The sequence below is a fragment of the Protopterus annectens genome, chromosome 2.part0 (genome assembly GCF_019279795.1).
Source record: "Protopterus annectens isolate FY-2018-M chromosome 2.part0, PAN1.0, whole genome shotgun sequence".
Taxonomy (NCBI): domain Eukaryota; kingdom Metazoa; phylum Chordata; order Ceratodontiformes; family Protopteridae; genus Protopterus; species Protopterus annectens.
The window spans coordinates 621,186,457-621,199,218 of record NC_056728.1 but is presented as its reverse complement, the minus strand read 5'-3'; the positions used below and the strand labels follow the sequence as shown (position 1 = coordinate 621,199,218).

The window sequence follows — 12,762 nt, the reverse complement described above, 5'->3', positions numbered from 1 at the left end:
GAAAACACAAACATAAAATTCCATATTTACAAAAAGGGCTTAGAATGCCATACAGGAAGGGTATTAAATTAACAAATGCGTGCGAAGTTCAACCATATTGGTTAAATATTGGGAAAGAAAGAGGAGGGAGGGAGTAGAGAGTCAATTAGACGAATAAAGCCTGCTATTTGGCCAATAGGTTCAGTCACTATGAAGACTGAGTGGCAAAGCAATATAAGATACTAAAATAAATAATGTTTTATAAGCTGCAAGAGAAACAATGCTGCGAAACACAAGAGGCACAGCAGAAAGTAAGGGTGCTGGGAAATGGATACTAGACGTGTTAAGAAAACAAGTGAGAAAACTAGATACAGATTAACCACAACGAATTTAGGATAAACGTAAAATGAAAGCAAATAGGAATTGGAAAAAATAAGGAGAAGCTCAACAAGTAAAGGACAAGAAAAAGTAAAAAAAAAAAAAAAAAAAAAAAAATGAAGTGGGTGCAAGGAAGACTACACAAACACAGAATAAAAGGCTATGACAACCATATCTTGAATAATAATTCAGATTACATGAAGAATAAGGGAGGTTAAGAAGGGAGAAACATGCATAGTTATAAAGCTAGTATGTAGTTTATGGTTACATTCTATGATGTCAATTTTCTATACGTAATAAAAGGGCGAAGGGAAATGGTGCAGGCAATATACAAGGCAGAAGGGAGAAAGAGGTATTATGTTCAGAGACCACATATCAAGGGGTAAAGCAAGGAAAGGAGATACTAAACAAACACTAATGACCACAGATGTATCGACAAGGAACATTACAGAAAATGAGAAAAATAGTGCTGGAGAGTATAAAACAAAAAGGAAAGTTAGTGGCAACACTAAAGGAAACACATTTTAAAGAAGCAGAACATGAAGAAGATTAAAAAAAGGATTTCGAGAGGGATATTAAAAGAGGTTTTATGGAGGGATACTATGCAGAGACTCAAAAGAAAGGGGGGGCGGGAGTCTTAACACTGATAAGGAAAAGAACACCGAAATATATATAAAAACGCGCACACACATTTTTATATATATATCTGTGTGTGTGTGTGTGCAGAATACGCAAGGACAGTTTTACTACATATCTGCCTTGTTCATGTTTTAACAGTTAATTTGAGAGGAACAAAAATAATTGTAGGAAATATATATTTACTGCCATGATCAGGGAGAAGAAAACTAAAATACCTTATTTGAAATAATAGAATATCATCAGGGATTGTTATTTGCAGGAGACTGCAAACTAATCACCACTACTAGCGATGGTAGTACAGCACCCAAGGCACTTAGGATAATAAATAGTTTAGAAAAAGGCTCTAGTAAATACTGTTTAAAAGAAAACAAGAATTAAATAATGCTGTACATCATCTACTATATTTATAGGTTCATACTAGGCTATCTGCCCAAGGGCATTTACAAGCCTAGCCCATAGTTATGTGACTTTCGCCACCCCTTTAGTTTGAATAAAACTATACCTATTATTTTGCTGTGCCTCTGTCAAGCAGTGACACTGAAGTAATCCCTGGGGTATATCTGCGATCTCCCATCCATTGGTCAAGATTCCTCTTGAACAAGGCCAGCGAGGTGCTCTGCCTCACATGTACCGGGAATTTGTTCCACAGCATAGGGAGTCTCTGGGTGATGAATTTGTCCCTCCTGCACGTTCTATTAATAACCGTGTCAAGGTTTAAGTCTCCCGCCCTTGTGGTTCTGAGGGATCTAGATTTTTTGAGGTGAAGCATATTTATCAAATCTGGGTTTGACATGGCCTTATATGTCAGGCACAGGTCACCTCTGAGCAAGCGGTATGAGACTGAATAGAGCTGGAGTTCTTTCAGTCGGGCAGCATAAGACATATTTTTGAGACCCTTCATCCTTTTGGTGAGGAACTTTTGGGGCCTTTCCAGCTGCTGCAGGTGTCGGGTCAGATACATTCCGAATGGGGCATTGTACTCAATCATAGGTCTAATGAGTGATGAGTACAGGGGGACGATGACCTCCCTTGATCTAGATGTGAATCCCTTCATGATCAGGTGGGCAATGTAGAAGGTTTTCCTAACTACTTTAGCAACATGTGTGTCAAACGAAAGGCTACTGTCAACCTGGGTCCCCAGATCCCTGATGACTTCTTCTGTGCTCAGTGGATTGCCACCTATATGGTAGCTAGGGGTAACCTTGTTTTTCCCGAAGGGTATGACTATGCATTTCTTGGCGTTTAACTTTAGGCCATGGCTCTGGCACCAGTTATCTGTTTCTGTGAGGCCCTTCTGAAGGATAACTGTGTCAGATGTGTTTTCGACTATGGCGCCCAGTTTGCAGTCATCTGCAAACTTTGTCAGCCATAACCCTCCTGTGTTTGCTTGTACTTCAGAAAAGTAGATGCCGAACAAGAGTGGACCCAGGACTGAGCCCTGTGGGACACCACTTGTGACAGGCTTTGAGTCTGACATGGCTCCAGCAACTCAGACCCTGTGGGTTCTGTCACTTAGCCAGTTTGCAACCCATCTTGTGATGTACGGGTTTACATTCAAGCTGATGAGTTTTTCGATGATACCTGAGTGGGGTATTGTGTCGAAGGCCTTTGCCAGGTCGAGGTAGGCTGTATGGACTGCCTTTCCCTCATCAATGGCCTTGGTGACTTGTCTCGAAAAAGTCAACCAAGTTTAAAAGGCATGATCTGCCTTTGACAAAGCCAAACTGGGTTGGATCCAAAGTCTGCAAGTTCCCTATGTCTTTATTTATGAGTTCCATTATGATCCTCTCCATGGCTTTGCAGATAAGGCTTGTCAAGCTAATGGGACGGTAATTACCAGGGTCGGTGGAGGCACCGCCCTTGTGAAGTGGGAGCACAGTCGCCGTGCGCCACTCCTTGGGTACGTATCCTGAGGTGAGGCTAAGATTAAACAGCTGTCCTAACTGCGGGTTTAATTCCTCATTGAGTTCGTGGAGCACACAGCCGGGGACACCATCCGGTCACATGGATGCTGTGTTTTTTGCCTTGGAGAGAGCAGTTCTCACCTGGGCGTTGGAGATGTTTGGGGGGCTACAATCCTCTGGTATAGATATCTCTCCTTGTGGAGGGGGGGGGGGGGAGAAGTTTGCACTGAACCTGTCAGCCAGTATGTTGGCAATGTGTGTAGGTTCAGTAATCTTCACATCATTTTGAACTACTTCTGAGCATATCTGGGAGTTTCCTCCTAGGTTTCTAACATAGCTAAAGAAGGCCTTATGATTGTCTTTTGAGTCCTTGGCGATTTTTCTCTCAAAATTTGCCTTGGATGACTTTATGAGAGCTCTTAGTTTTTTTACTTATAATGATCAAAGGTGTCTTACCTCTCAAGGATTTTGCTCTATCTTGTAGTAGCTTCCTCCTTTTGTTGTAGAGCTTGTTTATGGCTGGGGTCAACCAGACTGGACGCTTGCCTTTGGTACAAAGAGTCTTAGTTTTGTTTGGGATTGCCCGATCCATGCAGTCCTGTAGGTGCTGGTAGAAGGCATTTGTAAGTGATTCAGCGGTTTGAGTAATGTTTACCACTGGCTCAGGGGCCTTAAAGGAGACCACGCTAGTTTTTAGAAGTGTGAAGTCGGCTTTTGAGAAGATTTTCACTGTGGTCTTTTTTACTTCAGGTGGGTGCGGGATGAGAACCACCAGCGAGATTAGTTTATGATCTGATCTCACCAGTGAGGGGTATACTTCCGGTGTTGAACATTGTGATCCCATGTTCGTGATGATGAGATCAAGTATGTTTTCTCCTCTTGTGGGGATGGTGACTAGTTGTTCCATGGCATTTGAGTTTATGAACTCCAGGAACCTTTGGGCTAGAGTGTTTGGGCTTGAGTAGTGTTCCCAGTCTATATTAGGGTAGTTGAAATCACCCAGTATGATGGTGTTTGGAGATACATTTATCCCCTCCAATGTTTTCAGGAAGGCCATGTGAGGTTCCTGAATTTGAGAGGGTGGCCTGTAACATGCTACAAATTGTAGAGCAGTCTTGCCTATGGTTAATTGCACCTGGATGGTCTCCGATGCATCGTGCGTTGCCACCAACCTTGAGGTGTGGGTGTCCTTTATGAATATGGACACCCCCCCTCCTTTCTTGGTGTTGTCCGGATTTTGGGGCTGGAACGCATGATATGAGGTGAAACCTGATAGTGCTGGGGTGCTCTCAGGAGCCTTGAACCAGGTTTCTGTCACAGCACAGACATCGATGTTCTCCATACTGAGAAGGGCCTCGAGTGCGTGCATCTTGAGATTGAGACTTCTGGCATTGAGCAGCATTACCCTTAGTTTTTTCCTTTTTGTGTTCTAGGGTGGTAGGTTTAGAATTTGAGCCTTGCCTAAAAAAGGCACTATGGGGGTGGCAAGAGCCTTTGCCAATATCCAGAAGCCTAGGGCTGACAGGTGCAAGCCGTCCCTTGCGAAGCAGCGTGGCTTGTCCAGCATGTCATCCCGGGCAGACATTGGATCCCCTTTGAATGACACCAGAATTTAAGCCAATTATTAAAGCTGATCATCTTATCACTGTATTGTGGCATCATTCTAGGTGAAGGTAGGATACTGCTCAAGGTCAGGGTCATACCTGCCTGGGCTACATAATCAGAGAGCTCATCAATGTCTCTTTTCATGAAGTCCAAGGAGGTACGTCTCAGGTCGTTGACACCAGCGTGGACAATGACTGAGTCATACTTGTACCTGCTGTTGAGAGACCTGAGTACTTGCATTATGTGGCGGATTCTAGCGCCCTACAGGCAGCTTACTGTGACCTTCTCCTTACTCAGTCTGGTGAGCGGGATGTCAGTGTGTCTGACTATGGATTCACCTATGATAAGTATGTTTGGTGTTGTATTTGGCCTTAAGGGCAGTGACTGCTTTGTACACTGATTTTGTTGTTTATGTGTTGTTTGTGTGGTGTATTGAGTTTGCAGTTGCTTGGGTGTCTGCTTTGGAGGCCTCTGCTGTTTAGGTAAATTTTTACTCAGAGCCTCCGAGTATGTCTTAGTGTGTTTATGTGTTTGATTCAGTGGTGTGGTTGAGTTATGTGAGACTGGTATTGTGGTGTGTGTAGTTGCCTTCTCCTCCTGCCTGGTCTTGCCAGTCCTGAGTTGAGAGAGCTTAGCCTCCAGTCTGGCTAAATAGCTGCATTTCTCACAAGTGTTAGTGTTACGTGGGAGGAGGAGAGGGTTGTCCGTGTACATGATGCAATTGTAACATTGTCTCAGAATTCCCAGATTCACCAACTGGGCAGGAGAGGACGCCAGCATCTGACCCTTCGACATGCTAGAAAGAATTATGAGTAGGTATGAGACAGAAAAGTAGTGGGCTTAGCAGGGAAGTGGGCACTCCTGGGGAGTTTTGCTAGTGAGAGATTTGTATAATATAGGAGTGCTTGACCTGCAAAGAGAATGCTTATAAGACAAGGGATATGCTTATAAGACAAGTGCTGAGCTTTTTGAGAAGAAAAAGCTATTTGGAACAAGTGCTGCACTTTTTAGTGAAGGTGTAAACTGTTTAGGTTCCTGACAGAGCATTTCTAAGGGAAAAATTGAAGAACAGACTTTCTGGAGCCAGAAAGAGTTTAACCTTGTTTAACCGGCGCTGCCCGATGCTGCTCTAGTGGCAACTCCGCGCTAAAGCACGTTAAAGCGTGCTTGATAGCAGGGGCTGGAAAGAAGCAGGAATAGACCCAAAATGGACAATAAAACTACAGTTTCAAGTCAGTAACCACCTCTACGGGGGGCAGGGAAGCTGCTCAATGTTATTCACTGCCACTGATCAACAGAGAGACCCTCCTTCAGCCCAAGCAAAAATGGCCTCACAGAAACTTCCAAACAGTTCAGGAACAGCAAGCCTGTAACTGAACTTTTTTAACTCTCAGAAAAGTGGGAAAAAAGCAAGATTTTTTTTTTTGTTTTTTACAGAGATAGCAGAGGTTCACAAGTAAGTTATAACAGTGCAGTAAATGACCCCACACAAGAGTGCTAGGTCAAGGACAGAAAATATGCAAGTTTTAAGAAAAAAACGATTTAAAATTAAGTGCAAACAGGAAATTCAGCAAACAGCTTTTGGTTGTGCTCTAAATACAGCTACTAATACACATAGGTACAACAGTATGTTAAGTTTGGTAACGCATATTCTGCAATTATGTCATGTCCTGGAAGAAAGCAACTGCAGTTTGCTTGGATCTGTGGGTAGGATTTTAACATGATACAAAAGATATTTGAGGTGTACAGAAAGGGATTCCCAAAGTTTAGGCCATAGATTAGTGAAGCAATGTTTGGTACTTCTAAGTTTGGCTGACTGTGTTTCAAACACGGGTCTATTGTGATCCTGGTTTCCTAAGGGCTAGGATGCTATCTTTAGTGAAAGTCTTGCAGCTAAAGAGGGAAATGATTCCTAGTACAGGAGTATGAACAGTTGTGAGACAAGTAATAATAGGCCCGTCCATTGCTGAACCGGAAGTCTTTTGGCTTGCTATTTTTTTAATATAAAAAAGTGCTGACATATGGGTACAGGAAAAGGCATACACATGCACTGTGACAGTCATACATACAAATGTATGCACCTGCACACACACAAACATTGCAAAACAAGATGTTCAAAGAGCCTAAAAATGACCGTGACTGAGTTTCCTAGAACAAAATCTCCGTATCAAAATGTTGTAACACTATCACAATCTCTATTAAAATGAGTACATGTATTTATTCTTTTTGCGCAATGTTAATTAAAAAATGGCTGTTGCTTAGGAGCTCGTGCACTCCATAAACAAAAAAGTAATGAGAACTTTACTACCAAGAACAATCAGAATGAAATTAAAAGTAACCAAATGAAAAGTTGTATTGCTGTGCTTATTTTGAATCAATGTTCACCTTGCAGATTACAGCCCTCTTTAAGCATTCGGTACTATTTCGTGATAACTTTAGTGACACACACATAAAATACCAGTTCTTTTCGCATAAAGCATTAAAACTTTGACGCCAGTTCCTGTTACTGACGTCCTTCCAACTTCAGTCCACCAGTCCGTTTATTACACCTTCAGGCATACGATCTTTGACATATTCGGGGTGTAACTTCTGCCAGCGACTCGGAGGCCAGACAATTCGGGAAGCTCGTGCGTGCAATAACCCAAGACATACAGGTCCGAAAGAATTGCTGTCTAAGCTGTGGCCATGATGATCACCTTCCACCCAAATATGTCCACTGGGAATCTTTACGTATCGGTTCCTGTATCCTAGTGTTTTAACAATATCACCTTCCACAGCAATAACCCGTTTAATGATTTTCTGGCCGGGGTTTCTAGGAGATACAAGGGACACAATATCTCCACGCTGCACTTGGTAGTTCCTCACACTCCAACGATTTAAAAATACCACATCCGAACACGTTCTCCCCTCAGGATTCAAGGAAGGCTGCATGGAGGATCCTTCTACTCTTGCAATACAACCTACACGATCAAGAAAAGTCACAGTTACAGGAACCGCGACCAAGAAGCCACTTACAAAAGATTTAATGCATTTTGTCCTACTCGTTGCAGCCATAACTTATATCTTTCGCTGAAACTTAATAATACACTAGATTACATAACGTTGAGCCCAATGCAGTTATAAACACGTCCCAATAAAGTTTACTCTCTGTAATCCCAGTTTAGGAAAAAAAACACAGCGCAAGTAAACTACGAGGAATTCCAATAATATTATTTTGTTTTGTCATTTGCAGGTTCATTCAGTTACACATACATACTCCATCATTTTCCGGCAGAGTAAACGTCGCATTTTGCCGTAATAGTAACCTCACCGACATGCGTAATAGCAAACACTGCCCTTGGAGACTTAATACACGCCCACATTCAACCTTGATTGACAGGTGGCAACTTTGCTACTGTTTCATTGCGTCACTTGTCCATTTCCAAAATTCACTGCATATGACATTTTGATTTCATTCTGTACCTTAGGGCACATCAGTCAATGAATCAGGCACAAATCTAGAAATAACTAGGGAGAATCAAGGCTACTTAATAGGGTAGATTCGAAACATTCACAAAAATAAAATAATTTGAATTAATAAACATTTTCTGAAGTAAAAGAAGTCTAGAACTATAATTACTGTCATCATTTATTAAGAGTAATTCATCACCTTTTCTCCAAAAGTCACCAGTTTTATGAGGAATTAAGATGGACAGAGCTAAAATTAACAGTCAAAATCAGGGACAGTTGAGAGGTGTGCCCTGGGGACGGGTTATGTGAGCAACACCATAACATTCACAGCTGCCTGAAAGGACAAAGCAGTCATTACAGTAAAACATAATCTCATCTTGAATTAGTTAGTAAAACCACTGTATACAGTCTAGCTCGTCTGTGGTTGCAACAAAAAAAGTCATTCACGGACGCCACCTCCAAAATTCTATACGTCATATTTCTGCGACTAGTGACGTAGTTAGCCATTTGGTTGCGCTGGTACCGGACGATCTGATAGCATATTACGTCAACTGGTAGTATAGTCGACGTTTGTTCCGTATTCTCTATGTTGTTTTTGAATCAAGGAAGCGGGAATTGTTGTTGTGAAATGTGTATGCATAGGTTATGGTGGTGAAGTGAAAATATATTTATATTATGAAGACTAGCGGGCCTGGATCGTCCTCTAGACTGGTGAGTGCTAGTGTGTTTGACTAAACTAATGCGTAGTAAAATGTATTGCGTCTTTTTTTCAGCGGTGTGTCTTAGATGGATTGTAGGTTAATGTTTTTAAGTGCATGCATAGTGCACACTCAAACACACAGTGTATGTGTGTACTGTGTTATATAGATTGTTTGTGCATATGTGAGTACGTTACCAGTGATGGGTTCATTAAGGGATTTTGTAGCACATATGTTCTTTTATTTGTTTTGAGTTAGGGTTCCAGTTGAATTTTATGAGTTTTTGTTAATACTGATAGACAGTGATTGCTGCTGTGATCGCAGGTTGTGTTTTGGTAGTGTTAGAGTAATGGTATTCTGAGTAAATTCATTATAATACGTTAAGCTACAATAGGTCTGAAAATATAGAGTTAGGCATGTATGCATCCAGTTTCAGGGAAGTACAGAATGTTCCTTTCTCAGGGGAAGGATATGTGTATGTGCAGTGGGAAGCTAGATAAAGAGGTACTTGCAAGATAAGGCTTGGAAACCAAGGTTAAAGAGGCGTGAAAAGCATTACAGGGTTTGGGTATTATTAGGAAATACTTCGGATAGGGTTAGTGAAGTCAGTTAGCTTGGATTGACATACAGAAAAGATTAAATATCCAGCATTTCAGAAAGAAAGTTAGCTTTTGGACTGATATGAAAAAGGGTCTTTTGCAGTACAAACACTGGAGCCTGAGTGCAGAAATCCGGTCAAATATTCATACTATTCAGGAGGAAAAGACTGTTTCAGTTATTATTATTGAGGGGAGTTAGAATGTACCTGCAGAAACTTTGGATATATTTATCAGCACCATTATTATTAACCAGCACTCCAGAATTTATTACAGACTGTAATTGAAGACAGTATTTGGATACTGTTAACTTCTAATAAAGCCTTATTAGTCAAACTACAGTGTTTGCAGAATTCATTCTGAAAAGTACAAAAAACTTAGCCCATAGAGGAGGGACTGGCATCTGTTCAGCACAGGTTTCGGTAATTAACAGATAAAAACTTTCATTCTAGTCTCATTTGTTTTCTCTTTTGTTCCTGATTTTGAAAGCTGTGCATAGAACATAAGAATGTTGTAGGTTTTGTCTTCATACCAAGGCAATTTGTTTTTATGCTTTATTAGGGTGATACTGGTGTTCTGTAATATTGTGAGGTCGATCTGCACTTTTGCTGTTTAGGCCTTCTGATGGCATCTTTTTTCCCCCTTTTTTTGTTTAATGGCTTTTTGGGTGGTGTCAAAAATGACTCGGGATAATCTTGCCAAAATGCATGCTGATATGATACAATTCTAGCAAGAGTACCAACTGGCCTTTAATTAGTGCTCTTTTTTGATGCTGTGAATGTCAACAATGGTAATGCAACAAAGAGTTAAAATATGTAGGCATATGCTATATGCTGAAAACAAATTTCTTAACATTGTTCTTAAAAATAACAGCCAAATAACATAATTCATACTGTAACATTTGGTGGGTAAACTGCAAAAAGATGTGGTAGAGTTAATGGATTCTAAAATTCTAATATTTTTTTCTTTTGACCTTGTCCGTAAAATACACACACCTAAAATATTGTGTACAATGTCCAATATTTCTTAACTTTGGAATTAAATACATATTTCTTCTTCCACTCTGCCATAACAGTATTAGCCATGGTCCCAAAAGCCACTCCAATTTTTTTGTTGGTAATATTCCCTATCTAAAAAGATAGAATTAATGGAACTTGTTCTAAAAAAAGACTATCAATAAATTAATATCACAATTTGAAAGTGAACTACAAATGGATAAACATTTATAAAACCAGTCCAACCCTGTGTTATGTAGTATTGAAGTAAACAACTCCTTAACATTGATGGTAGCAAAGTCTCATTAAATCATTCAGCATTAAAACATCTTAAAAAGTTTCAGGAATTGCTTATTAAATATGTTGCATATTGATTAATGTTTTTCAGCTTAAACTCACTGAAGTTTGCTATAGATTGGGTTTTTGATCCATCTGGATATACAGTAGTCCTCGTGCGTGGGTTAAGGTAATCCTTATGAATTTCTGGATCATAGGATATTACTAGACTATCAACCCTGAGGTCATTTTAAGCCTAACCATTTCATCCCAATGTAATACCATAGAAATGCTAATCAGTACCCCAAATAGTATTTAGTGACAATTGCTCATGTCCAGGAGGGTTTGGGGCTTTATCCCTGGTAACATATTATGGTGACTCATCCACTTATTCAGGTTCCTCTTGAACAGTGTCATAGAGGAGGTCTGTTTCACATGAATTGGTGGCCTGTTTCAAAGACATGGTAGTCACTGTGAGATAAATCTGTCCCTCTGGCATGTCCAACAATTCCAAAAATGGTGGGCATTGCTTTTTACTTCTGAAAGCTTAAATTCGTCCATACTCACCTGTCCTTCTAACATTAAGTTGTACAGAATTGTATCAACTCTCATGTAAGCTATATTAACTTCATTTTTGATACTTCACCATACAGTCATTTTTAAGTATAGCCATCATTTATGTGCATAATCTATGTGATTCATGACTACCAACCCACCCCCTTTGTCTAGTATCATTAAGTGTACATCCATATTGTTATATATTCCTTTTAAAATCTTCCATTCTTCCTGATTAAAATTTGTGCTGATCTTTCATAACATCCTTAATATCATCTTTAAATATTTTTTCAACAAGACTAACTGTAGGATGAGAGAGTGTGTTAAACTTACTACGTCTTTGTATCCCCTTCCTGTTATTAATCTCTCACGATTTGTCATTTTAAAACTATAGGGCTACATTTAATTTTCTAGTAAATAATCTAAAATCTGTTAATAAATTAAGAACTGCCCTTCTAAATGGAACAAATGTATTACCTTTTTCAAAGAAATTTTGTAGTGACTTTAGCTGCAATTATCACAGTAATTGTAAATCCTGAAGTCCTGAAATTTATTATAACAATGTTGGCCATCTTACCCATGTAAAAATCTCCATCTTTACATTGTTCCTCATTCTTCTGTTTCTTCCCCCACCTCGTACCCCTCCAGTTCCCTTTCATATTGCCTCCCAATAAGAAAGTGAGTTCTCCCAACCATAACCCTGATCTTGAATTGATTCAGGGAATTAAAATTCATGAGCATCTCGGACCTTCTTGAGGTACCTCTAAAGGGATTGTGGAATTTTTCATGTTGTCAGTTTCAGTATCGTCATCATTACTGGACCCATTAGAATCCTTGATCATCTCTGAAGGCTTAACATATCCCTCTTCACTTCTAGGTGTAGGATAAACTGTTTCATTGTGATAATCTTTTCTGTCTCTTCAACCTTTTTTTTTTTTTTTTTTTTTTACACGAAGACTCAGTTTTAATAAAAATATCTCCATAGCTAACTGAATAATTAAACAAAAGATCATCAGTAATTTTTCTTGTCCAGTCTGATATCTTGATCATTAACATGTCAATTTCATGTTAATTAAACTGCATGAAAGTCTCCATAAGTTTTATACCATGGCGATCAAGCAAACTGAGTAGAAACAACAAAAATAACACTGAGGTAAGGCTCCATGCTTTAAAAGGTTTATTATCCAAAAAACACAGAACACAAACGCTTTCACCAAATAGGCTTCTTCAGGTGTACTGAATTAAAATGCTGACATCTCTATTTATACTAATTGCCATGTGATTCTCCAGGTCATTTTTAAAGACATATTATGATAAAATACTTTATGCATAAAGTAAAGTCTTATAAAATATAAATAAATACATATATAAACATGTATAAAACACATAGACACATGTAAAAACATATGTCAAAATATGTATACATTCAAAGAAATCATTTAATCTACGTGAAGGTTTGTGTTTTAAGATTGGTCTTAAAGGAATGTTTTCATTTAAACCATGTCCTGTGGTTGCCCTTGATTATCCATCTTGCTTCTAAACTTTCAGTTTGTATCTTGAAATCCTCTTTTCATATACTTTCAGATATTCTACCTATAGCCCTAAAAGAAAATGTATGTTGCATACTAGTATCACTGATGTATCTAGCAAGGGCATTAAAAGAAATGCCTTTCCTTATATGACATAA

General features: G+C 39.4%; 2 protein-coding genes across 2 annotated transcripts in view; one reads left to right on the top strand and one right to left on the bottom strand.

The window, feature by feature from the left end:
- Positions 1-6,703: 6,703 nt before the first annotated feature.
- Positions 6,704-7,820, bottom strand: IMMP2L (inner mitochondrial membrane peptidase subunit 2). Its single transcript, XM_044060987.1, has one exon. It carries the CDS (start codon positions 7,557-7,559, stop codon positions 7,029-7,031), a length of 531 nt encoding a protein of 176 aa, XP_043916922.1. The 5' UTR covers positions 7,560-7,820; the 3' UTR covers positions 6,704-7,028.
- Positions 7,821-8,448: 628 nt separating this feature from the next.
- The window catches only part of LOC122792761, a 1,018,830-nt gene continuing 1,014,516 nt past the window's right edge, over positions 8,449-12,762 (top strand). The window contains exon 1 of the mRNA XM_044060334.1: positions 8,449-8,666. Within this exon, the coding sequence (XP_043916269.1) occupies positions 8,631-8,666 (36 nt within the window). The 5' untranslated portion in view covers positions 8,449-8,630. The remainder of the gene's footprint in view (positions 8,667-12,762) is intronic.

Excerpts from the sequence above, each read along its gene's own strand:
- IMMP2L (XM_044060987.1), bottom strand. The coding sequence starts at position 7,559 with ATGGCTGCAACGAGTAGGACAAAATGCATTAAATCTTTTGTAAGTGGC.